This window comes from Liolophura sinensis, chromosome 1 (assembly GCF_032854445.1).
Source record: "Liolophura sinensis isolate JHLJ2023 chromosome 1, CUHK_Ljap_v2, whole genome shotgun sequence".
Lineage (NCBI taxonomy): Eukaryota > Metazoa > Mollusca > Polyplacophora > Chitonida > Chitonidae > Liolophura > Liolophura sinensis.
In genome coordinates, this window is record NC_088295.1 from 68,468,660 (window position 1) to 68,492,204 (window position 23,545).

Here is a 23,545-nt window from a genome sequence, read left to right on the forward strand (position 1 = left end):
GAAACGAAAACTAGCCTTGATTTACGATATCAAAACATAACAAGCCATTACATTTTTAAACGACATTTAAACCAAAAAAATAAAAATGGATATGTATATATTAGTCATTAATATATAAGTATTTACAGAAAAAAATAAAGTTTAATGGGATTCCATCTTTACTTTTAAATTGTATATGACTTGTGTATTTTTGATAATATAGACGATAAAGAAACCCTGAAATTGCCCAATATTCTGAACAGAGTCAAGATGCCATGAAAACTAGATGAATCAGAATTCACAAACAACGTCTCCAGGTCCACATATTCGTTATCCTTGCGGAAGAGTTAAGGTTTTACATAATTTCGCCACATCACACACATGTCACCAAGTTTTGACTCAGTATAAGAGATTAAAACCACATGTTGTCCATACACCAATTTACAGTCACTCTATAATGGTTGTTATGTCACATTTTATCATATACGTGTCACTAGGAAGACAACACATAATAAATATCAGCATTAGGATTTAGGTCACAGTGCGGGGAATAACCCGGTCACGTGACAGGCACTTCCTTTTGCATCGTACACTCGAAGCGGACAGCATGACGAGTGCAGCTCCACCGTCTGTTCAACGTGGTATTGTTAAACAGGTGCGTAATTATTTTGTTGGTATATTTGAAAGCATTACAGTTTTTTGGGGGAAAAGCTTGCCAAAGTTCCGTTGGTATCCGTTCGGAAGATTTTAAGAAAACTGAAATTGTAGCTCGAGAGGTTCGGAAAGTAGCATGGCCGCTGTGTTGTTTTGATGATGTGGACCATTTGGGTTTGCGGAGAGCTTCACATATGGTTTAATACCTGGCCCCGTTTAAGAGTTATATCCGTGTATACATATTCTTGCAGGATTCACCGTGTCAGTCTGTGCAATCTAGAGTTGGTGTGGCTGATATTTTTTCATTCACCAAACAAAAATAATAAATACTTTTACTCTAATAATATTTAAAGGAACATACTGGAATATAAATTGAGATTTTTTTTACTTGGTTCAGTCAAATACAAAAATGAGTTGCTAAATGAGATCTAAACGCCTTTGGCCTGTATTTTCAAAGAAATCTCAATTGGAATTAAACTGGGAAAGCCGTCAGTGGTCTAAACTGTCCTATGAAAATGAGGCAGCACAAGAATTGCCACAATGCAACGTTTATTCATGAAAACAGTATGACCGATTTGAAGGGAGTTATAAATGTAGTAAACTAAATGTGACCTTCCTCTCTATCGATAATTTATTAATAATTATCATAATTTCAAACAATCTTTACAGCAGAACTGAATTCTTTAAGACAGATCAGAAGCTAGAGTATTATATTATGGGATAGGTACCTGCTCACTCAGTGTTTGAATCCCTGAATCTGAAATTGTGAAAATTAATTTTGGTATGTATTGAAACTGGAAGGTGGATAGATTTAGGTAAATAGGTCTGTAGTCATTCCACTGAATGAGGCTAGCAGATTCCTCAGACATTTGATTTTGCAACAGCTTTGTTCAGTCAAAGCGCACTCCATTGAAATCCAGAGGCCACTTTCACAAAACTTGGGAAATCTCTTTTTCATACCTTTTCCTGTGAATGACCTTGCTTTATGGCAGTGTAACCAAGATGTCATTTATGAAAAAAGTTACGAGAAATGACTTACGAAGTTTTGTGAAAGTGGCCCCTGATGCAATTACCTGCTCTTTTCAAATATAGCGAGGCTGACAGTACAGCAGGTCGAATAGTACCCAATGTGATATATTGTTTATACTGACTGGTGGTGGGGGGGGGGGGGGGGGGGAGGCAGCTGCAGGGTGATACCTGTATGTGAGAGTTTAGAATAATACTAGTTAATACATGTGTAAACACGTGAGTACATCTTCGTCATTATCAGGTTCTCTCAGGAGATGCTGTTGTCATCCGCGGTCAGCCCAAGGGGGGGCCTCCCCCGGAGAGGACCATCTGTCTGTCTAATGTGACAGCCCCCAGGTTAGCCAGGAGGGCCAACCCTAATCTGGAGGGATCCCAGGAAACAAAAGATGATGTAAGTGTGGTACCTAAAATATGTGTGACAGCTGTTCCTGTTCTACTTTCTCTTACACTGAGGAGAAAGTTCTGAATCTTTAAAAAAGTTAATCTTTCTCAGTGACTTTAAATGTTATACATTTGCATCTTAACTACTGTTGGCAGGGGTGAATGCGATATGTTGCGACGTTTATTGGTTATCCTTTTCTTTGTCACAGTTATAAATTATGGTGATGGCAAAATGATATTCGAGATGAAAAGACATACATGGGAATGTGCATATACATGTATATAATAAAATATTATTTTTCAGAGGATAGACATTGTTATTCAGGATTATACATTTCTTCATCAGTCGTAAAAGTGGTCTTCCAAGAGGTCATCTGTAATTAAACATGTAATGAATACAATAGGTTGCAGAGTGAGGTTAACGATCAACACTACAGTGATAGTTAAATACAGCACATGATTATAGTACATGGACAGAAAGTGTCTAATACAGGTAGACAGTTACAGATAATAAATATGATACCCTAAAGATTAACATGATACAACCTCGTTTGAGGTCGTGTTAAAATATTGTTAATGGGTATTGATATAGTGTACCACCCCTCTACATCGTTCAGGACCAGGACATGGCTTAGATACACAAACCTTAACCATCAAGCACATTAGGTGTGGTTTAATCTCTGCCTTGAACAGGGAAGTCATACATGTGGATTCCCCTGCTCACATTGTTTTCAGGTTGTTTAAGGGGTCGACAGTATTCATGGGTCCGTTCACACTTTGCCTTTAGGAAAGACCACTTCTCTTCACCAATTTGGCTCGCAGCTGTATGCGTCATGTGGGTAAATTGGTCAGTATCAGGCCAAAAGTTGACCATTTACTCCAGGCTCATAAGTTTCCTCAATCTATAAACCAAGGACCAACACTGACATATGGTAAGAGTGATTAATTGTTGAGTATGACATTAAACAACAATCAGATAAACCAAGTAAACTTTTCTTTGTTCAGCCATATGCCTGGGAAGCCCGTGAATTCTTGAGGAAAAAGCTGATTGGGAGAGAAGTGGTGTTTACTGTGGAATACAAGGTCCCGGGCACAGGGCGAGAGTATGGCTGTGTTTATCTGGGCAAAGGTAGGTTACATTTAGGACTGTTCAGTTGGTGACTAAAGTTTTATGTTAAATCTCTTGGAGAAGAGCTGTTTCTGGTAGCAGTAAGGTTACTAGTGTAGGTGATGTTTTGAAGTTGCCAATGACCTAGTTTTTTCGACATGTAACTTTTATTGGGATAATGCATGGAACAGACACGAAGATGATAAACTGAGTGTTTGCCATTGCCTTTGGTATTGTGCTTTTGAATTCACCCTGCAATACTTTGTGAGGGACAACTTTGCACCGTCAACCATGTCAGTGCATCTCCACAATAGAACTGTGCCAAAAGTCAGACAGAACATGACTTTTTGATGATTTAAATATGAAAAGCTGTATATCTTCTGTAATTGCTAATTTCACTAGATATATACTTGCAGCATATATATAGATATAGATATAGATATATATATACTTCCTCGCTTGGCGTTCAGCATGAAGGGGATAGTGCAACGACTGGTTGACCCGTATCAGTATAATGGCTTGGGCGAGGCAGCTTACTTGCCTTCGGTAAGTCGTCTCAGTGAAGCAGCACTAAATAAAAGAGCAGTGGAAATCCGTCCTACAAGGAGGCACATTACACGTACATGCACCCTAAAGATTCCTTCGTCGTCATATGACTGAAAAATTGTTGAGTACGACGTTAAACCCCAAGCACTCACTCACTCACTTTGGAAACAATAGTAATTGTTGCATTCTTCTGCAGGAGCCAGTATACTTAATATGATTCTTCATTTCTTGTCAGATACAACGGGCGAAAACATGACTGAAGCTCTAATATCAGAAGGCCTGGTGGAAGTCCGAAGGAGTGGCATTAAACCTGGAGAGTAAGTGGTCTAGCCTAACCTGTTTCCACTGGACACAGGACTGTGAACTACAACTGCAGTGTGCAGTTTAACCTTGCGTGTTATATTGTTTTACAGTTGTCGCACCTGGTGGAAGCTGTAAATGTACTGCAGGATGAATGAAGGCTGTCAATGAGCAATTTATCAGCATTTTTACAGAGTTATGGTGTTTGACGTTTTTGTCAGAGCTAATTGACTTGCAGTGAGTTAATGCTGACATTTGCAGTATACAGTACTGCCAGGCAGTCAGTCTGGTGTCATAAGTTTCTGTTGAGATCTTTGTGGTTTCTCCTACCATTATACATCTTTAGTGGCGTTTAGAAGTTTGATATGTAATTGAGTAAGTCAAATTATTTATGGTTAACAGCTTTTCATTCATTATGTTTTCGATGCTTACCATTATCAACTAATCAGTATAAATGCAGTGGTAATTTGTGTAACAGCTAGAGAATAACAGACTAGAGACTTTCAGTACAACATAAAAACGGAATTACGTAAGATAAGTAAGTTGTAAATGTCACATGGTTGTGTGTTTGCAGTGAAAACCAGCAAGGTTGATACAACTAGAGGACTCTGCCAGGCAGCAGCTAAGGGGAAGTGGGCAGCAGGAACAGGCAGTGAGCACGTACGAAACATCACGTGGACTCTGGAAAATCCACGCAACTTTGTGGATTCATTCCATACCAAACCCATAGAGGTAAGGAACGTGTCACTGTGTTAAATAGTCTTGATCTGCTCTGGTGGAGAATACCAGAGTAATGATCTCTAGAATCTGTTAATAACGTGTTATTTTTTTTTTGTTGATGATCAGCTGCTAAGCACAGTCTCTCTGAGTGATTTTTTAAAACAATTATGTCTCCCTATTTTCAGCCGTTATTGAGCATGTGCGTGACGGGTGCACTGTACGAGCCTTTCTTCTACCATCTTTCCACTACGTCACTGTGATGTTGTCAGGTGTTAAGGTAACTGAAGTAATGGAATTATGTTTTCTTTTGTTTAATAATAAATGTTCTTCAGTCAGTGTGTTTGAAGTTGTATTGCATAACACAGCCATTTCAAGTTTGGTATATTGACAATATTCATTTGAAGCTGTAAGTTCATTGATTTTTGATGTAATTTCCAGGCTAAAAGGTAATTGAAAATCTTTGTTTAAAAGAGCCCTTAATATTGCATCTAATTTGGATTTTTTACAGACACCTGTTTCAGTCTGTCAGATGAATCTTACCTACTTCACATGTCGGGGCCTCTGTGGCTCAGTCGGTTAGCGCGCTAGCGCAGCGTAATGACCCAGGAGCCTCTCACACAATGCGGTCGCTGTGAGTTCAAGTCCAGCTCATGCTGGCTTCCTCCCCGCCGTAAGTGGGAAGGTCTGACAGCAACCTGCGGATGGTCGTGGGTTTCCCCGGGCTGTGCCCGGTTTCCACCCACCATAATGCTGGCCGCCGTCGTATAAGTGAAATATTCTTGAGTACGGCGTAAAACACCAATCAAAAAAAAAAAAAATACTACACACGTCCTTTCTGGCAGTTTAAACATGAATGAAAGCAAAAAACTGTTGCCTATTATTATGACATGACTTTTACCCGTTTCAAGTTTTAATGTTCCTATTTTATACATTTCAGTGCCCTATGTTCAAGCTTGAAGGCACAGAACAGGTGGCAGAGCCATTTGCAGAGGAAGCTAAATTCTTTACAGAGTCGCGTTTACTGCAGAGAGATGTCAAGATCGTTCTTGAGGGTGTGTCCAATCAGAATTTATTGGGAACCGTTCTACATCCAGTAAGTTAAGCAGGTGCACATCCTACATGTAATGTGAAGATCTGTGAGTTAAGTAACATTGAACCAAATTTGCTCTCTTGTTTGCAGTATCAAGTGCAGTAATCTTCCTTGATTCCATTCACTTTGTTGCTGCAAACTTTATTTTGCTGGAGATTTTACATTTGGGAAAAGCGTGAAAAACATTATATTTGCATTTTTTCCAGAATATTGCTCTCTGTAAGGATCTCGTTTTCAGTGAACTGTTTGATGTTTTGTTTAGAATGGGAATATCACAGAGCTGTTGTTGCGGGAAGGATTTGCGCGATGTGTGGACTGGAGTATGGGTGTGGTATCTCAAGGAGCAGATAAACTTCGGGCAGCGGAGAGGTAAATGACACTAGTATGCTAATGTATGTAAAACTAGGCTTACTGTATACTCCTGACATTACTTTCGATGGGAATCTAGGAATTGAATTCTCTTCAGGACTCCCCTAATCCAGAATGTGGAGAATTTGCTTGGATTCTCATAAAAATGTCACAGTCACGTTCATTGATGTAGTTTTATTACAAAAGGATACACATTTGTTCAGATCGCCAAAGTGATAATCATGGGATCCCCAAAATCTGTATCATAGCCATGAGAGTTAGAAGGTAAATAAGTTTTCATGAACAATATGCACATAGTGTTGATATGCATTGTTGGAAAATATCAGAGTTATCATATGCAGTATCTAATTACTTGTGACAAGTGTAGCATTCTATTGTAGTGACTCAGAAGCCTCTCACCAGTGTTAGCATTTAACCTTAATTTCAAGTTCAGCAAGTCACAGTGCGTTTCCTCCGGGCTCTGTCCGGTTTCCTCCCACTATTGTTGGAAGGCCTCAGTACTCAGAATCTTAACTGTATCTCAACTTTTCATTTATCCTCTTGGCCCCTGCTCCACAAAAATATTGTTAAAGATATGTTGCCATGATAGTTGCTGTCAACTTCGCCTGCAGTAACTTTGAAGAATACAGTTGCCGTTTTAACCTGTTTATAATTTTACTTCAGAGTTGCGAAAGAAAAGAAACTTCGCATATGGAAGGATTACAATCCAACTGTCTCCACAGTTGACATTAAGGACAAAAACTTCCAAGGAAATGTGAGTTTATACAACTTAATCAGTAAAGTTAATGGGAAAAAGGTCTCCATGGTTTGCCTACTAGTACAACACAGTGGTGAGTTCAGCCTCATGCTAGCATCTTCTGCGGAAGCCACCTGTGTCTGTTGTATAAGTGAATTATTCTAGAGTATGGCACAAACCACCAATAAAATCAATTAAATGAAAAAGAAATAAGTGCAAAAAAGAAATGAAGGGATGTTTTTCCGTCTGGTGTTCAACTTTCTCTTGTTAAAATATTTATGACATACAATCAAATGTTGCAAGGTATATTTGTAATTGAATTGGTTGATGATTAATGCAAAATTATACCTTTGTACGCGAGATTGTCATTTTGTTAAATGTAGACTCATTTGTTATTCTAGGTAGTGGAAGTTGTCAATGGGGACTCACTTGTGGTGAAAACATCCGAAGGAAAATACCGGAAGATCTTTTTAGCCAGCATTCGACCACCAAGGTAGGTTAAAGCTGTTATCTAACAGCGTTTCCGGGGTCCACGGGACTAGTTTTTTACCACTTCTGATAGCCTGATATCTGTAAAGTTTATGCTAATGGTAAAAAACACAAAAACAATGTAAAAGAATGTACTGGATTTGAACCCTACACTGCCAAGCATCATTCACAACTGGTCAAGTACTGAAGACTACAATGGAGATTAGGCGGCTTTGATATTCTGCTGATACCTGAGGTTAAAAGACAGAAAGAGTACATTGTTGTGAAGTTGGTGCCCCAGAGCAGAAGTCATACATTACATACATACAAAGAATACATTGTTGCAAAGCTGATGACTGTTAGTACAGTAGACTGCAGTCAGTGGTTTCATGCAGTCTAGCATGAAAATCCCTTGTTACTTCCATAGGGCAGTTTTGTCAATTTTTTGTTGGTTTTTTGGTCAAGACATGAAAACAACACAAGTACAAGATAAGTAAAAAAATAATCCTTGCAGATTTGTAATGGCGACGTCAATGGACACCAGATTGCGTGTTTGTTTAATGATTTTAAGCAGTATTAAAACTTGACCTACTTTTAAGCCAAGCTCATTGGTCAGTTTTGGTCCTATTTGCATACCAAACTTAAAGTTTTTTATGTATCAGTAGGGTGATCCACCTAAAAACTGTAAACGAAAAGTTTATCTTGATAGGTTTAGCCATTTTGGAGAAGATTTTTTTAGCTTATCAATAAAATTGAAAATGGCCGCTGACGCACGTGACTGGTGATTCAGCGCAACAGCACAATATGTCGAAAGTTGCTTCATATGTTCCTAAGTAAGGCTTCAAAGTTTTGTTTTTCTACCTTTACCAGTTTTCAAGATGTTGCAATTTTACGAGTTGACTAAGAATGATAATAATAATCTGAATGATTTCAAGAGGTGTCCCACTAGAATACTAGTGTGCACCCCTAGAAATATGTTAAAGGTTTGTTTCTGTCTAGTAGTTGAAATCAAGGGCCTTTAAGTAAGACATAGTTTTGGATGAGTAATGGTTCAGAAATGGCTGTGTACCTAATTAATTTGGACTAATACCCTTTTTGAGGCACATATACCTTGTACTTTTGCCATGTGCAAGTAGCATACAAGTCCTACATCTAAATGTGAATGGTGTGCCAGCTTGTAATTTAGTTAACAGATGCATTATAACCAGACCCTTAATATTGAGGTGGTTGATTGACATACACTTGGCTGAAAATTTACTTATTAAAAGGTTGCTTCCTACCTGAAATTTGTTGATGTCCTGACTTGTATTTTTTCTGTAGATTACCGGCTGAAAATCCAGACAATCCACCCGAGAAGAAAGAGGGAAACAAGAGGTCACGACCTCTCTATGATATACCTTACATGTTTGAGGCCAGGGAATTTTTACGGAAAAAACTCATTGGCAAAAAGGTAATAGTGCTGGCTTAAATCGTCATTGGGATTAGTGTATTATTGTAATGAGTATGACTCTAGAGATAATTCTGATGCCAGTGTTGTCAACCAGATCACTGTGTTATTTACCTTGTGCAGTAAACAGCTGCTTGATGTGATGTTAAACTGTTGCTGTTCAACAGTTTTCACTTGTGTGTATCATTTTTCATTGATAAATGGCCATTTTACAACAAAAAAAATTTAGAGATGACCTTCATCTGACCCGTAACATACCTGGCTGCTTGGTGATCCATTAAGTGAAACCTACCACCTCATAAATGATAATTTTTTTGAGCAGGTGAGCGTACAGGTGGACTACATCCAGCCCCCAGACAAGGGCTTCCCGGAGAGGTCTTGTTGTACGGTCACCATTGGTGGAATGTGAGTACACTGCCCTATAGTCTATACATGTGGTTACCGTATTATTGCAATGCGTTAACAAGAAACATAAAGAATGTCCATCTTAATTCCATTTAACAACAGGAAATGATTACAGTTTCACAAAAAAGGAATAAATGACGAGTTGATATGTATTAATAATGATTATTATATAGGAATAATGCTGTGAATTTTTAGGCCAGATAAAAAAAGAATGCAACATCACTAGCCTCATATTGTTGTAAAGATACAGACAAAATGTGTCTGGAAAAGCCTAGATGTTCTTTTGTTTTCGGATCTTGCATAAGCAATGGTTTCTCCAGGCGCTATCCAGTTTCAGCATCCACTTTTATGCTGTTGTAATGTCTTTGATTATTGTCAATGATACCAATTGAAAATAGTTGCAGCCTTATGAAGACTACCTTCCTAATGAAGTGCAGTGGTTTCCTCTGTGCTCTACATAGTTTCCTTCAACATAACCTGTCTGCCATTGTATAACGTAAATATTATGGGGTAATCCTTAACTCACAAAAATGTAGATAATTAAATATATGGTTGTGTTAACAGTAATGTGGCTGAGGCACTGGTGAGTAAGGGACTGGCGACAGTCTTGAGATATCGTCAGGATGATGATCAGAGATCCTCCCACTATGACGATCTGTTAGCCGCTGAAGCCAGAGCCCAGAAGAAAGGTGTCGGTCTTCATTCCAAGAAAGAACCTCCTATCCACAGAGTGGCTGATATATCAGGGGTGAGAAATGATCTCTTGCTGTACTTAATTGTTGATAATTCTGTCTGTGCCAAGTTGATGGACCCACTAACTCAGGTCATATGGTTGTTAAGCCCACGTTGCATATACAAGAGCCATTTATGTTAATGGCCTGTAAAGGTGATGTTCAAGTTGGAAAATATAAGTTTCAGTACCAAAAGTATTAATATTTTATGACATTTATTTACCTGTAAAAGTGCTCGTATTTGGCTGAAATTCTTAGGTTAGTTTCTTGTGACGTTACTGAGGTAGTCGGGAGTTTCACCATGTACCTGGGGGGCAAGCATGATCTTGACCCGCATCGTACAGTTGAAAACTTCTTGAGTACAGCATACATCAAAGAAGTAAACAAAAGTATATCCATTATGCTTTTTATCAACTTAATCGCTTGTTATCCAGCAGCATCCATTTATGTAATTCCCACATGTGTGGTAGTGTAGTCGGAGAAGAAAATTTGCAGTGATAGAGATAAAGAGGAATATGTTTCTGCTTGAAGGATGTACCCAAGTCCAAACAGTTTCTTCCATTTTTACAACGTGCTGGGCGCTGTGAGGCAGTGGTAGAGTTTGTGGCTAGCGGCTCCAGACTCAGGCTCTTCATCCCCAGGGAGACATGTCTTATCACATTCCTTGTTTCAGGTAACTAGACATAGAAATGCCCCTCTTTCACTTCTCGATTTTCATTTAATTCAATACCTATTTTGGGAGGTATGTTTAACATGGTGTGTTTTTGGTCGACAGTTTGTGATACTGTAGGGCTATCGTGTAAGGGGGACCCTGGCTAGCATAGTTGTAAGGTGACGAGTCTGTTAACGTCAGCACTTGCTGAAATGTTGTTCTTGTTTTGTGTGTACAAGTATCATATAAAAATGATTTATAACTTTAGAACTTATTTCATAAGAAGGACCTTTAATAATAGCTTTAGTAATTAGCTTTGTGGAATAATCTTTGGAAAGTACTATAATTTTATAGGTTTGAAAGACAGAGCACTGTTGGTGTTTTGCATGCTGAGGAAAAGTGTTAAGTGTTTCTTTGTCATCCAGGTATTGATTGCCCTCGTGCTTCACGCCCAGGACCAGGAGGGGTCACGATGCCTGCAGAACCCTTTGGAGAGGAAGCTCTTGTCTATACTAAAGAGAACTGTCTACAACGAGAGGTGAGAAATTTGCTGAGTCACAGTCTAGGTGGTAATGTCCGACCGCCCATTTTGATATTATTGTTACTTTACATTTGAGAGTTGACATTTTGACGGCACAAGTAAGTGAAACACACAGAAGCAATGTGTTCATCCAGCTCTCCCAAACATTGCCCTCCTGAAACAAGTGAAGCAGTATACTCTTTGTTCTTTCTATCTTATTTGCAAGATATCATTGTTTCTGTACAGTTAAGGTAAATGGGTAGTTCTCAACCACTGCAGTGTAGCACATCATGGAACCAGGGGGCGGGAAATGTTGGATGATGACACCCATGGGTGCAGTAGTGTTTATAACTATTCAAAAGTGGAATGATCTGTTTGGAGAGAATTGATGCTGCAAGTTAACTTTCAAGGATCTGAATGGCCACCGTCGTATAAGTGAAATATTCTTGAGTTCAACTAAAAACAAATACATAAAATCTAAACTGTTGGTTAAGTAATAAGTTGATGATTTTTTATTTGCTTCTAGGCTGTAAATGCTTCTATCTTCACTCTTTTTGTCATAAAAATAACCTCATGCATTAATTCTTGTAGGTAGAGGTGGAAGTTGAAGCTATAGACAAGGGAGGCAACTTCATCGGGTGGCTGTTTGTTGAAGGTTTGAACTTGTCAGTAGGTCTGGTCTCCAAAGGCCTTGCTAAAGTTCACTTCACAGCAGAGCGGAGTTCACACTACAAAACACTGCTGAATGCGGAGGAGAAAGCTCGGGAAAAGAAGCTGAATGTAAGGGTTAAAAATGTGTCATTGGAAACCCGTTGCCTCTGTGCACAAATGATTTTTCCAAAAAATTTTTTCATTGCGCTGGTGGTTTATGGTTGGTTAGGCTGAGACAGTTACAAGGTTGTGTAGGTTTGTAGGTTTAGAACACTTGATGAAAGTAAACATTGTTTTACCATATACTGTTGTTGGAAGGGAATTTCAACCCTAAATTACACAAGTAAACTAACAGTATGCCTTTAAAAATTCCCCAGTGTTTAATAAGCATACATGTTTCAGGGTTCTCACAGTATTCAGCATGAATGTCATGTCATGAATGTCCAGTGTCATGAAATCTAGTACACAGACCTTTCCTGCCTACATACTTAACTCAGCAAGTAAACATCAACACTTTCTTTTTTCTTTTTTATCGTTTTCTACCAGATTTGGTCAGTGGTTGATGACGCCCCAAAACAGGAAGTGGTTGTAGAGGAACCCGTTGAAAGGAAAATCAACTACAGCAATGTGGTTGTCACAGAGCTCCTGGACGATCTGCGGTTCTATGTTCAGTATGTCGACAATGGTATGTCACCATTATGCTCGTGTTATAATACATTGTTCATGTAGCCCTGGAAAATGTTTGAAAGTCATGGAATTGGGAAGTGAAATTTTCAGGCCTTGTAAGTCAAGGAATTTATTTGTGTGCAAGTCATTGTCTGTAGCCAAGGGGGTTTGCACGCCAGGTTGACACAGTGACCCAGGAGCCTCCCACCAATGTGGTCAAATATCTGCTCAACAGTGGAAGCACTACACAGCACTGAAAGTCAGTGAACTGGTAGTGAAAGTTTTAGCTACATATTGGAAATATTCAGGTTTATGAATGATATATTTTTTCATGCTTTTTGTTAGTCTATAAAACCCAGCCCAGAATATGGTTGACAATTTCTGTGCATGGAGTATTGGTGTTCTTTGTCTGTGCTTCATATCATTTAGAAGTACTGATTTTGCTCTTCCTGATTTCTTTCCACCATAATGCTGCACCACCATATATTGTTGTGAAATATTCTTGAGCATGGCGTACGCTGTAAACATCAGTTAAAATAAAAAAACACTGACCTTGCTGTGTGATATTGTTCTGTCAGGTCCTAAGCTAGAACAGTTAATGGAGCAGTTGAGAGAAGAGATGGAGAGTAATCCTCCACTGCCAGGAGCCTACACCCCTAAGAAGGGAGAACTTTGTGCGGCCAAGTTTGAGGACGGAGAATGGTGAGTTGTGCAGCCCTGGAGTGCTAGTGGCTGTGTTCTCTGAAATATACTGCAGGATATCTCTGGCACTAGCCATAGACCAGTGGGATGTGTGGTGGGTTATTGTTTTTAAAGTGCTGAAAGTTGGTTTGAAAGGTGCATCTTTAAGCATAGTGCAAGTAATAATTTTTAGTTTGTAAAATTTGTTATTGTCTTTGTTTATGGATAAATGGTGATGAGTAAAGGTAATCCTTCCCCACCCTTCCACACAAGTGACTTGCCTGCTGATACTGGATGTCATGACATAAAGTGATAAAAAAAGTTTTAGCGCTTTATCTTCAAAAAGTAACTCTTCTTTTTAGTGGTCTTTGGCAGAAAACATTTATGATTTGCAGGTTTACAGTTTCCTATGTTGTGAGGTCCCTTACTTTTTTTTTTCTTTAATTCAGGTACAGGGCTAAAGTTGAAAAAGTGGAAGGTGCTAAAGTGTCTATCTTTTATATAGATTACGGAAATGTAAGTGTGAATATGAATATTTCTTTGTGATACGTTAATTTTGCCATTGTTTGACGACAGGTTAATGTATCTGCATGGTTCATGTATAGTACATGTAGCATTGCACATGGTATTAATTGAAAAGTTAATTATCAGTGGAACATTTCATGCATAGTCATTTTGATCAATCTCAAAAATTACTTCAATTGCTTTTACGTTACATCCATTTTTGATAAATAGTTCAGACTAATTTTACACCTTTGCTGGCTCAATGTGATGAATAGATTTCTAATGGAAAATGTTGATGGCACAAATGTCTGAATTTTCCAACTGAAGTGTCAGTTTTAGAGATTAATTATTTATTTTATAGCAGCATCTGTCACAAATAGCTATGAAATAAATAATAGCTATAAAGTGTCTTTATTTCAGACGAGGGCAAATTTACAATAGCTCCCTCAAAAAGTTCATGTCTTGCACGTGGGACATGTTTAATGATGGAATGTAAACAATTAGATTGATAGATTGACCAGCAAGCAACCATTAATATAGCTATATAGCTATATCCCCCAGAATGTTGCACCTGAAAATTAAACATCAACCCTGGAAACAGATATCAAGTTTTCCACAGTGATCGATGTAAATGGTTTAGTCTGTCAGGCTGTGTTTTAGATATTCAACTTGGTGTTTTTCCAGAGAGAGAAAACCTCTGCATCCAAGCTGGCTGTTCTCCCTGCATCTTTCCACGTACTCCCAGCGCAGGCGCACGAGATGACGCTTGCCTGCGTTCAACTTCCAGAAGATGTGAGTACATGTACTTATTTTCTTTGTTGTCTATTTGGTTCAATGGGATAAAAAGCTGAATGATTGGCTGCTCTTATGATAGGCGTAATATTATAGTTGTAACACTCTACTTGTATTCTGTAAATATTGCCGCAGTCATACAAGTGTAAACTGTCGAGTATGGTTTTGAAAACCAATCAAGTGGCAGAATATGTCTTTTTCTCTTCCTCTCGTCTGATTGGGGCTTTCATGGCTTAGTGACTAGTATGTAAGCGCAGCTCATTCTGGCTTCCTCTACGGATGTACGTGTGGCAGTCTGCCAACAAATTGTGAATGATGATGGATAGTGATGTCTAATTTACTACCCAGCTATAACCGTATTTGTCATTTTAACCCTGTCTGGGGCCTCTGTGGCTCAGTCGGTTAGCGCACTAGCGCAGCGTAATGACCCAGGAGCCTCTCACCAATGCGGTCGCTGTGAGTTCAAGTCCTGCTCATGCTGGCTTCCTCTCCGGCCGTAAGTGGGAAGGTCTGCCAGCAACCTGAGGATGGTCGTGGATTTCCCCCGGGCTGTGCCTGGTTTCCACCCACCATAATGCTGGCCGCCGTCGTATAAGTGAAATATTCTTGAGTACGGCGTAAAACACCAATCAAAAAAAAAAAAAAATTAACCCTGTCTACTACAAGTATTGTAATCCATTATGAGAACTTGGATTCACATTCGCTATGTATTTTGTTGTTCTTGGTCGTATAAGTGAAATATTCTTGGGTAAGGCATAAAACACCAATCAAATAAGAAAATATTCCCTGTATCCATATGAATGTCTAAATTACTACACCACTAAAAAGGTACTTTTTTAAAACCATGTCTGCTACATGTATTGTAATCCACTTTGAGAAATTGTATTTAACATTTGTTATGTATTTTGTTGCTTTCCAGGAAGATGCCAAGAAGGATGCTTTGGAGGCATTAAGCACTGATGTTCTCAACAAGCAGTTGCTGATGAATGTGGAGTACAAGAGTAGTTCAGGTGACTGTGTGAGCCTGCTGACCCCAGAAAAGGAGGACATCGCGCTGGGGCTTGTCTCTGAGGGACTCATTCTGGTGGAGAACAGGAAGGAGAAGAGACTGGCTAAACTGGTGTCTGATTACCGTACTGCTCAGGACAGGGCTAAGTCAGCCAGGGTGAGTTGTCTCTCTGCAGCAACTGTCACTTTTCTCCTGCTACAAGAAGACACAGTATATGCACACGTACCTAATGACTGTTGTCGTCATGTGACTGAAAAGTATGACGTAAAAACCGAACCAAACTTGCATATATGCGTTTCCCTTGAAAAGTCACTAATGTGTTAACAACAGTGTTAGGGAAGAAACTGATTTACTTGGTTTCAAGAAGGTAGATTTCTTACAAGAATGTTTCTAAGATAGAGTAAGGAATTGAAGAGCAGATCACTCATTTACCTACAGATGGTATTTCTGTGCAGAGAAAGTGGCACAGTCTCATCTTTGTGCCCCAATCTGGCTCTCGTCTATGTAGAAAAACTGGACTGTAAAACTGGACTGGCTTCCTCATTGACTGTATGTGGGAAGTTCTTCCAGCAACCTGATCAGATGATCGTGGGTTTTCTCCGGGTTCTGCATCGGTTTCCTCCCACCATAATGCTGGTGGCTGTGGTATAAGTGAAATATTCTTGAATACGATGTAAAACACCAATCATGTAGAAAATACAGGAGCAAATAAAACTTGACTGTCATTGGACCCGTTTTGGAGACAAACAAGGTCCACAGCTATGCATTACGTCCTACACACAGACACTTGAGCAGAAATTGTTTCCTCTCGTTTTCTCCCCCATCCAACTATAATACGTGTATAGCAAAAATATTTTTTAAATCCAGTGTAAATCAAATTAAAACATCCAGCTAAGTAAATTGTATATCATTGTACGTTCTATGTTGCAGATGAACCTCTGGCGTTATGGAGATTTTACAGAGGACGACGCCAAGGAATTTGGCTACCAGCGCTAGTTTCAACTAGCCGGTCTACATAAGCAGAACCAAGTTGAAGCTAGGATTTTCAAATTAAAAAATTTACACTTCTTGAAGTGGAAAAATATATTAAGGATATTTGAATCATTTGATGAGTTATATATCAAAATAAAAAAAAAGAAAAAAGAGCATGGTACGCATGTTTATGTTTTGGAGTCAGTTAATATTTTCCTGTGGAAGGTGAGAACATTTGTTTGTTATGATAATGTCATAATGAGATTTTTTTTTATTGTCATTCATTTCCTGTGCACTTTATATTGGCATATCGAAGTACATGTGGATTCTCATACATAACCTAGGTAGGACTATATCATTTTATGTGCAGTTTGTATTTTATGAGGAATGTTTAGAGCCCATTCTGCATCTTAAGTGTACAATGACATAAAAAACTTTAAGAGGCATTATCAAAGAGTGAAAGTTAAGCGAATATGTGTAGTATCTGGTGGCAAAATATCTTCATATGATGTTTAGAAACTTTACAGGTGAATGGTCTTATGTAATGTATATCATTACGTCAGTTGATGATAGTACAGATTACAAGTTCACCTACACAGTCACAAACTGAGGATGGGTAGGCCCACACCAGTGTATAAAGTCCTTTGAAAATATGATGGTCAAAAGTTCATTTGTTCTCCGCTATTGCCGTTGATAGTGGAAAATTATTATCTGACTGGAGCGGGTGCTGGAATGATGCAAAGTATTGACCTTGCTGTTTGACAGTTTTGCACTGAAGAGACCAATTTCATTTTTGTCGTCCCAACATTATCATGAATCAGAGGAATTCGGCAAGCTCACAGCTCTTTAATTCTCATCTTCACCTACATACCTTGAACATTGACTGGCTTACTACATCGTGCAGGGCAACTCATGAGCAAGGCCAGACTTTCCAAGCACAGTGCTGATTTCTTTGTTAGAACTAAGTTAATTTGTATGGAAATGTGTGAATGAACTCTTAAAAAAAAAAAAAAAAATAAAGAAGAAAAATATCCCGGGAATTTGAAATTTTTTGAGAAATGAAAAACGTCTGATTCCCTGCTCACAGTTTCCTGACATTTTACAAAGGGGAAAATGTTATATTTTTATGAATTCTTTATTCGTCTAGACAACCTTGTGGGCTGACATGTATTTTTTGTATACATGTAGATAATGTTGATGAAATGTTCTTCCCTGCTGGTTGTTAGGGAGTTATTGAATGACGATAGTCACATCAGATAGCACTTATCCTAAACCTTGTCTACAGTGGTTGGATATTCAATGCAAAACTGTTAAATAATAAAAAAAAATATCACAGTACTACTCGGTTTTAGTGGGGGTTTTTTTTCGTCATGCAGTTGTACTGGTTAAGGTACATAGAACTTCACCAGCCAAGCTTGAGTTATCGCATGGGATATTTGTTCATGTTTGTTCCATGATTTGTTGGCAAAAACTGAATACACCAACACTTTTTTAGCTGAGCAGGCGGCATTTAAAGCTTTTTCAATCAGACCTCTGGATGCTGTGAGGAAAGCTCACTCTTTGAGATCATTAACAAATGTGACGGCAATGGGGTCAGTCTCCAACAAGAACACTTTGCTAAACTTGACACGAAACAAAGTCCAATCAGAACAATCCTGTCATGTAGTTTTGTGAAACAAGATACAAGGCTTATAAAAATTGAAAGCCCATGGAAAGGAAAATTAGTCAGGTCCTTGAAAAGTATAGAATTTGGGCAGGAGATGTACTGTTGCAGTACATGTATGTAAAACACTTACAATGTACTAATTGGTTGTATGCCCTTGTTTGTAAAATTCTTGTCTTTAATGAAGAAATGACACTTAAACTGACCAAACCTATAAACACCGTGTTCACGTATTTCACAGCACTTTCCATATTAGATACGATTTGTAACATTACTTTTGACAGCTGATCATAAAGTCAGTGATAATCAGGTAACATGGATTACATACACATTCTCCAACAAGAACAGTAAAGTTTACATTAAACAAAATCCTGTCAGAACTATCCTGTATTCAGTAGATGCAGTCGTGTAGTTCATTCAAACAAATCTCTCACAAGCTACAAGGCCTAAAAAAACTGAAAGCCCATGGAAAAGAAAATAGGTCCTTGAAAAGTATAGAATTTTGAAGAGATGCAGTACAATGTGTATAAAACACTTATGATGTACTAACTGGATGTCTGGCCTTTATTTCTCTTGGCTGAAACCTGTGTAATCGTTTTATTGATTTGACTGTAGTTTCACGTTTTACTCAAGAATATTTCCACTTATGATTGCGGCCCGCATTATAGTGTAAGGTAACCTGGCGGAACCCGGGGAACTGTGTGATTGCAGACACATATGTAGGCTCTATTCTCTTGGGGACCGGCCCAGATAGCACAGTTGGTCGAGTGTCTGCTTTGGGAGCGGTAGATGTAGGACCAATCCTGGGTTGAGTCGCACCTAAGACTCGCTTGGCTTTCAGCATGAAGGGGGATAGTATCAGTATCAGTATAACAGATCGGGCGGAGGTGCTTACTTGGCTTTGGTAAGTCGTCTCATTGAAGCAGCACAAGATAAAAGAACGGTGGAAATGCGTCCTGCAACAAGGGGGCACATTACATACACCTTAAGGATTACTTCGTGATCATATGACTGAAAAATTGACTCACTCACTTGCCCTATTCTCGCGAGACACTGGAGCAATTGTACAGACGTGTTGTTCTGGGAGAAACATGTATTGTGTTGTTGGGGAAACCACGGAAATCACATAAACTTCCTGTGGTTTGGACCACAATCCTCACTTCTAAAACAGGACTCCATGACTATAAAGCCTCAGTATTAGAAACTGGGCCATAGCATGTATTGGCAATGCATGTGGAGTTTCTAGGTTTGCCTCATGAAATTTCTTGTGAAACAGTCAAACTGGGTGTATTTTCAGGCCTATCCTGTTGAGGAATATTTAGACTGGGAGATATTTGTATATAACCTAGTTTACAGAAACCTGCTCTCTTGAGAAAGATCAAACTGGAGGAATACATGTATCCTGCTCTTGAGAAAAGTCAAACTGGAGGAAGACATGTATCCTGATCTTGAGAAAAGTCAAACTGGAGGAATCCATGTATCCTGCTCTTGAGAAAGGCCAAACTGGAGGAATACATGTATCCTGATCTTGAGAAAGATTAAACTGGAGGAATCCATGTATCCTGCTCTTGACAAAGATCCAACAAGGAATACATGTATCCTGCTCTTAAGAAAAGTCCAACTGGAGGAATACATGTACCCTAATCTTGAGAAAGATCAAGCTGGAGGAATACATGTATCCTGATCTTGAGAAAGATCCAGTTGGAGGAATACATGTGTCCTGTTCTTGAGAAAGATCAAACTGGAGGAATACATGTATCCCGATCTTGAGAAAGATCAAGCTGGAGGAATACATGTATCCTGATCTTGAGAAAGATCCAACTAGAGGAATACATGTGTCCTGATCTTGAGAAATACATGTATCCCGATCTTGAGAAAGATCAAGCTGGAGGAATACATGTATCCTGATCTTGAGAAAGATCCAATTGGAGGAATACATGTGTCCTGTTCTTGAGGAAGATCAAGCTGGAGGAATACATGTATCCTGATCTTGAGAAAGATCCAACTGGAGGAATACATGTATCCTGATCTTGAGAAAGATCCAATTGGAGGAATACATGTGTCCTGTTCTTGAGAAAGATCAAACTGGAGGAATACATGTATCCTGATCTTGAGAAAGATCAAGCTGGAGGAATACATGTATCCTGATCTTGAGAAAGGTCAAACTGGAGGAATGCATGTATCTTAATACAGAAGTCAGACAATGGGAAACCTGTATTTAGTGCTGGATATACACATATATACGGATATCGAACAGCTTACACAGTAGAGAAACTTGGAGAAATGAGGCACAATCAACAGATAGGAAAACAAATTAAAATTCAATTGCCGTTTGGTACATGTATTTCTTCCCTCCCAAAAAAACCCACTGTTCATGTATTTCACAGTGCTTTCCACATTACATATGATTTGTAAAATTACTTTTGACAGCTGATCATAAAATCACTGATAATGAGGTAACATGGATTACATACACATTTTCTAAAACAACATACACAGAAATGAACATGAGAGAAATAAAATTTGTATATTTTTACTGATCTTTACACTGATTGCCTGGTACCATGATTTTTTTTTTTTTTTTTAATATTTTGTCTGGGAAAATGGACTTGAACAAACTATTGCTGAGTTTTTCATTCGGCACTTAGAAGACAAAAACTTTTTTGTTTTGTTTTTTATACCTTCATTCAAAAGTGGTTATGGTGATACTCTGGAAAGAAAATGAACAACTTACCAGATACATTCATTACTTTGAGCTTACAACAGGAAAACTTCAGGGGATTTATTTACTTCAAACCATACATAAAATTTTCACTCTGCGGAATACACTTGGGTTTCAGTTGCGTGGTAATAACAATATACGACTTCTGTTAGACAGTGGTCTGGATTTACAGATGGACCGGTGCTCTGCACAGATGGGCCGGTGCCCTGCACAGATGGACTGGTGCCCTGCACAGATTGACTGGTACCCTGCACAGGCTGACTGGTGCCCTGCACAGATGGACTGGTGCCCTGCACGGGCTGACTGGTGCCCTGCACAGATGGACTGGTGCCCTGCACAGGTTACATGTACAGTAAATAACCTATGACTTCATGAAATTATTCACCAACATGTCACCCTGACAGCTGTATGAACCTTAGAACAGAGGGGTGATAGTTGTTAAAAATCATGTGACATAGTTTGGAAATTACTGACAATCACATAAAATTTCACATGGGCTTTCACTAACAACAGGTCAATTAACTGGTTGCAGTATTCCATGAACTTCATATTCAACGAAGAGGCACAACATAGGGATAACCCTGTCAGGGATGAGGGGAAGACAGGTTCCTAACATTGCCTGCAAACTAAAGCTTCGTTACACAGTACACACACACTTACATGTAAACATAAATGTATCACCGTTAATTTGAATGACAAAACATGCTATGTGGTAAGCTGTTCCTTATTCAGGTGTGCAATGTACAAATTATGCAGAAGCCGAGAGGATCAGAACAATAAGATGCTATATTGCTTGTACTTCCTCTTTATTCTCCCACACTTGTATACTGCGCATGTTGGTCAATTCCTTCACAATATTATGTGATAAAATTCTCTGTGTAGGAAAAACATTTTCATTTTTAAGATTTTTTTTTTTTTTTTTTTTGATTGGTGTTTTACGCCGTACTCAAGAATATTTCACTTATACGACGGCAGCATTTTTAAGATAATTTTCAGTCTCCTTTTCTTGCATTAATGTTGCTTTTTTTCCTGATTGTAAGTTAGGAAGGAGGTATGAGCATGTGCAATAAACATCCTGTGCAATAAACATCCTTGGCAATAAACTCTCAACTTCCCTGCATGTTAGAAGATTTATTGAGTAGCAGATTTTTTTCTTTCACTGCCTATAATAGGCTTTGACATTCAAGCCTATTTCCCTTGCATGCTACAGACATGAGACATACAGACCTGTAGACAAACACCCTCCCATCTTACCATGTATCAAGACTTTAGAAGATGTAGTCTCATTCACTGAGAGGTAGCATGACCACCTCAGGAAATCCCATTTGTTGGCTTGGTCGGCTTGAGCACTGCACCATATTCCCTGCATCATAACAGGGAGACTCTCACTTAGTTATCAGAATACCCTTTAGCCCAACTTCACAAAACCTTTTATCTGATATACCAATAATACAGGTCCACACTGTAGTATGTGACTTGTGGTATCAAACAATGTCTGTAGAAATAACACAAAGCTGATTGTTTATACAGCTCTACATCAAACACAGAAGAATGTGGTGGATGAATCATTACACCTTCCTAGGTCAATAAAATGAAGAATAATCTTGTACTGAGAATTATGCACGATGAAAATGATATGTCATGAAATGAGGGTTACTGAATATAATGATATGTCAGCCGATCACTTGCCTCTTTAACATAATAAAAATCAGCAATTCTCTTCCAACCCCATCTTCTAGAAATTATAACATCAACATGAGAACACGTATCAAACATTAATGTACAGTTCTGTGTTAAGATGTACCCGAAGAGCTGTTCTCAAACTACATGAGCACTTAATTATAGCATTTCCGGAACAATTACATCATTTCTCACATTAAGGGACATTTACAGACATTTCTTCTGACCAAATTCCTATGATGACAATCAACTGATCCAATACACATGATTCAGTACACATAAACCAGATTTCACCCCCTACAGTGCAGTTCCTTCCCACTACTAACCAATGCGCTCAACAGTAACACTACTCTGAATCAATGATGTGCAGGGGGTCAAATCTATCTGGTTGGAAGTATTTCTCCCATATCATGACAGTCCCTTTCGTCCATTTATTGTGGCTTTGCCAAAGAGATTGTCAGTGTTTGACCAATCAAGGGCCAAGGTGGGTGGGATAGGAATTTCTCATTCATAAATCTGTGTTAAGTTTTAACACGTATTTCTGCAGTTGGGAAGAGTGAAGGAACGTAACGTAGACGTAAATCCACAGCCCTGCAGGGTAAAAACTTTCCAGCTATAATGATAAACAACTCCCAGGGTTCGAAATTAGCTTTGGGAATGATTCCCCATTTTATACCAACTTGTCTTAATGCTGAAAGCAGGATACCAAATGGCATAAGTGTTGTAAATTGTTACCAAGTACATACAGTAAGCAACCCCTAGTGACACAGGTTGTCCAGCCAGGCGCAGTTTCTTTTGTTATCACACAACACATCTGTATATCCCATCCTGAATCAAGGTTCTAATTGGAATGCCATTAGCTCACCGCTAGCATACTTTTAGCAGGCATCGAAGATGGAAACAAGGGAGATAACTCTTGATAAACCTCTCACTGGACTATTCTTTCAGCACCAGTTTTCCCTGGACTCCATTATGCAAATGAATGGGTACAATGGTGAATCTGACTGACTGAAGTGAAGTTTTGACTGTATAATTTAAATTACCGGTCATGGAATATTAAATATCATTAC

At 38.7% G+C, this 23,545-nt stretch overlaps 1 protein-coding gene across 1 annotated transcript; it reads left to right on the forward strand.

The window, feature by feature from the left end:
• Positions 1-572: 572 nt before the first annotated feature.
• On the forward strand, positions 573-17,748 carry LOC135482188 (staphylococcal nuclease domain-containing protein 1-like). The gene is given in 24 exon segments (XM_064762057.1): positions 573-634; positions 1,904-2,053; positions 3,049-3,172; positions 3,933-4,014; positions 4,572-4,582; positions 4,585-4,611; positions 4,614-4,728; positions 4,901-4,994; positions 5,655-5,810; positions 6,070-6,176; positions 6,840-6,930; positions 7,314-7,405; positions 8,701-8,830; positions 9,150-9,232; positions 9,797-9,980; positions 10,495-10,636; positions 11,041-11,153; positions 11,727-11,915; positions 12,333-12,471; positions 13,031-13,154; positions 13,583-13,649; positions 14,322-14,429; positions 15,349-15,594; positions 16,369-17,748. Coding segments are annotated over 24 exon segments (2,688 nt in total). The 5' UTR covers positions 573-586; the 3' UTR covers positions 16,435-17,748.
• Positions 17,749-23,545: the final 5,797 nt, after the last annotated feature.